The 3798-nt window shown below is 36.5% G+C and overlaps 1 protein-coding gene across 1 annotated transcript; it reads left to right on the forward strand.

The window, feature by feature from the left end:
- The first annotated feature begins 463 nt into the window (after positions 1 to 463).
- Positions 464 to 3412, forward strand: LOC131855539 (uncharacterized). The gene is made up of 2 exons (XM_059206813.1): positions 464 to 750; positions 2107 to 3412. Exons 1-2 carry the CDS (start codon positions 464 to 466, stop codon positions 3410 to 3412), a joined length of 1593 nt encoding a protein of 530 aa, XP_059062796.1.
- Positions 3413 to 3798: the final 386 nt, after the last annotated feature.

Raw genomic sequence — 3798 nt, forward strand, 5'->3', positions numbered from 1 at the left:
CGCCTGTACAAAACTATTATATAATAAACGCATAAAGTGAGAATAAATCCGTAATGTGTTGTGTCTGTTAATCAAGAAGTTTTAAGAAAAACATTATAAAAATATTAGTCTTGGTGAATAGAAAAGAGAACCAGCGCCGAGAATCATCGGGAGAAGTCGAAGAAAGAATTCACCGGTGAGCTCCTTTTGTCCTTTCTACCTATTCACTCCAAGTCCTGGTCCTTCGTCCCGATTCCCTTTCTATCTACTTCATCATTCATTCATTATCGCTATTTACTTTATTTTCAAGTCATTTATAACGCAACCGCATTTAACTTATAACGGTCAATTTTTCTATTGCGCAATTCACAAGATCGCCATTTTGTTTCGCACCCACGCGCCGCACGCCTTTTTTTTTATAATATTTAATTCGCAATTTTACTCCTATCTATAATACTTATTTATCACTTTAATTACTTTAACAATGTCGAAATTTAAAGACGCAGTTGCAAGTATTAGTAAAGATGAGGATCACCACGTAACGCTCCTTGAAGCAAAGAAAAATTCTTTGTTTAGCATCATTCAACATATTTATGATCTCAGTCTAAAGGTTTCCAATGAGAATTATAAGTTGCAATTTTTAACTCGCGTTTATTCGTTAGACAAGCTTCGTTCAGATTTTATAGAAACTTTAGATTCGTTACTGGAGGCTCGCTTAATTATAGACAAGACGGCAATACCGAACTACACGCCGCTTTCGTCATTCGATGAGTTATATTGTCATATTAAACAAGTGGAAAATTCTATAAAAAATCTTAGACAGGATAATAAAGAATTAAATTTATTAAGTCGAAAGTTGCCCCCTCTAAACCTTTTAAAGTACGACGGTTCGAATCCGAGTAAGTGGATTAGCTTCTACGAAAACTTTAAAACATTAATTCACGATAATAAAAATTTACATGACGCCGAAAAAGTTCAGTACTTGATTGGTTGTTTGGCTGGTAAAGCTCTTAATGTCTGTTCAGGTATTCAACCCACCGCCGATAATTACTCGCTATTATGGAACGCATTAGTAGAAAAATATCAGGATGTACGCATACAAGCATCACAATACGTCGATCAGATGTTACAATTTAAAAGTAATCAAACTCTGGATACTTTTATTGAGCAGTTCTGTTCAGCTGAATCTGCGCTTAGGCAGTTGAAAATAGACAATCTATCTGACTATCTATTTTTACATATCGCTCTTACTAAACTCGATAAAAATATTGTAAACTTATTCGAACAAACTTATAAAGATAAAAATATACCTAACTTTTCAGATTTAACGCAATTTGTAAAAGAACAGTGTAAAATACAAACATTACGCAATTCTCACTCTAATTCTACTAATTATAAATCGCAAATTCAGAATAAATCAAATTATTCGTCAGATAATAAAAAAGTAACGCACACTAACGCATTTCTTGTAAACACGGACGCATCACCTTATAACGCACCACCGCAACAGATATATAGGCCAAAGGTCAACGCACCCTCGTTCGAACTCGCTCGCATACAGCCGCGTCAACTCTCATGCGCATTTTGTAATTCGCCCTATCCTCACGCTTTATTTAAATGTGATTATTTTATTAATCAATCCGTACACGACCGCATTAATATTATTAAGAAAAATAATTTATGTGCTAATTGCTTAGGTTTTCATAATATAAACGCCTGTAAATCTATAAATCGGTGTTATACATGTGGTTATAAACACCACTCGCTTTTGCATATAGATTCCAACATACGTTCACGCTATGACACAGCGCGTCCCACCCCGCAACCCGACCAAAGCCGCGTCGCTACAGTACAATCGGCTACGCCCGCCCCTCGTAGTACTCCGTCGAACACACAGGCTACGAGTGGGAATTCAAATAATATAACGCTGTCGGTAACTACTCCCGCGCAGAATAAGTTAAACAATACGACTATTCTTTTACCTACCGCTGCTGTTCACGTATACAATCAGAATAAGCGTTCGAATGTACGTTTATTTCTTGATTCGGGTTCTATGAGTAATTTTATTACCAAAACATGTTGTAATCGATTAAACTTAAATATTACACCGTCTATATCTACCATTAGGGGAATAGGAAAAACAGAGAGTACGTCTTATGGGTACACAACGTTTAAAATTCACTCACGCTACGACGCCCGCTGTTCGTATACAATAACTGCACGAGTCATAGATGTCATAACTGATTATTTACCTAATGTTCGCGTCGATGTATCGCAATTAGAACACTTGCAATCTTTACCGCTCGCTGATGATGATTTCTACTCACCTGGCCGTGTTGACTGTCTTGTGGGCAATGAGTTGTTCCCTATACTGCTTGGTAGTGATAAAGTGACATCACCTACTTCATCAGTTATTGGTTTAGAGACTACACTCGGTTATATAGTCATGGGAAAGGCTGACTGCGACTCACCTTCTCAGAATAGTACGCTTTCAAATAATGACAAATTATTTTTCTGTCAATCCGACCCGCTTCCGCTTGATACTCTTACACAACGCTTCTGGGAGTTAGAAAGTGTTCCCTCTAAAACGCATATGAGTAAAGACGACGAGATTTGTGAAAACAATTTTAAATCGACTTATTCTCGAGATAATAAAGGTCAATATACCGTTCACTTACCATTTAAATTACCGCCTTCGAAATTAGGAAATTCATACGCTATTGCAAAACGTCAGTATTTACAATTAGAAAAGAAATTAGATTCACAGCCCGATCTACGTAAAGATTATAACTCCACAATTCAAGATTATATTGATAAAGGGTATTTAAGTATAGTAAAAAATCCTATATACGACTCTGAACATTATTATATTCCGCACAGAGCTGTTTATCGCTCTGATAAACAGCCATCAAAAACACGCATAGTCCTCAACACTGGTTGTAAGACCACGTCCGGTTTATCACTGAACGACATACTTTATACAGGTTGTAATTTACAAACTAATATTTTTGATTTGTTGATGAATTTACGCATGTTTGCTATTGGTGTAACGGCTGACATAGAACGAATGTATTTCTGTATTAAACTCACGTTTGATCATCAACCATTTCAACGCATACTTTTTAGATTCAATACAGAAACTAATATACAAACTTATCAATTTAACAGAGTCTCATTCGGAGTCTCTAGTTCTCCCTTTCTCGCGATGAGGGTTGTGAGACAACTGGCTTCAGATAGTCGCACTGAATATCCTCTCGCCGCCCACGAGGCTGATAATCACATGTATATGGACGATTATGTATCGTCATTAGATGGTCTAGATGCAGCCGAAAAAACAAATCAAGAGATGATTAATATGTTTTCTTCGGGTGGATTTAAATTAGTAAAATGGGTGTCCAACTGTAAGGAATTTATGACTAAAGTAGACAATTAGCATAAAAATCCGCAATTTGTAACATTTGACTGTGACTCAAACGCAAATACAAAAATTATAGGTATGCAATGGAATCCTAAAGAGGATAATTTTAAATATAAAATAAGTACAGATTCATCACAATGTACCAAACGCACTATTCTCTCTGTAACCGCACGTTTATTCGATCCATTAGGATTGCTAGGCCCGATTACCGCGTTTTTAAAGCTTCTAGTTCAGGAATGTTGGATGAACAATCTGGACTGGGATGCACCTACCCCATCCTCCATATCTAATAAATGGTTCAAGTTTCAATCTGAACTTCTATTTTTGGAACAGATTGAAATTCCTCGTCATGTAGGTATAACACGCAACTCACATGTAACTCTTATCGGATTCGCAGACGC

The sequence above is a fragment of the Achroia grisella genome, unplaced genomic scaffold, assembly GCF_030625045.1.
Source record: "Achroia grisella isolate CSIRO2021 unplaced genomic scaffold, CSIRO_AGI_Agris_v1 utg146, whole genome shotgun sequence".
Classification (NCBI taxonomy): Eukaryota; Metazoa; Arthropoda; class Insecta; order Lepidoptera; family Pyralidae; genus Achroia; species Achroia grisella.

What these genes read in the sequence shown, in the direction of transcription:
- LOC131855539 (XM_059206813.1), top strand. Translation starts at nt 464, where the DNA reads ATGTCGAAATTTAAAGACGCAGTTGCAAGTATTAGTAAAGATGAGGAT. An exon ending in CCGCTTTCGTCATTCGATGA is followed by an intron (nt 751 to 2,106) that starts GTTATATTGTCA and finishes ATCTACCATTAG; the next exon opens with GGGAATAGGAAAAACAGAGA.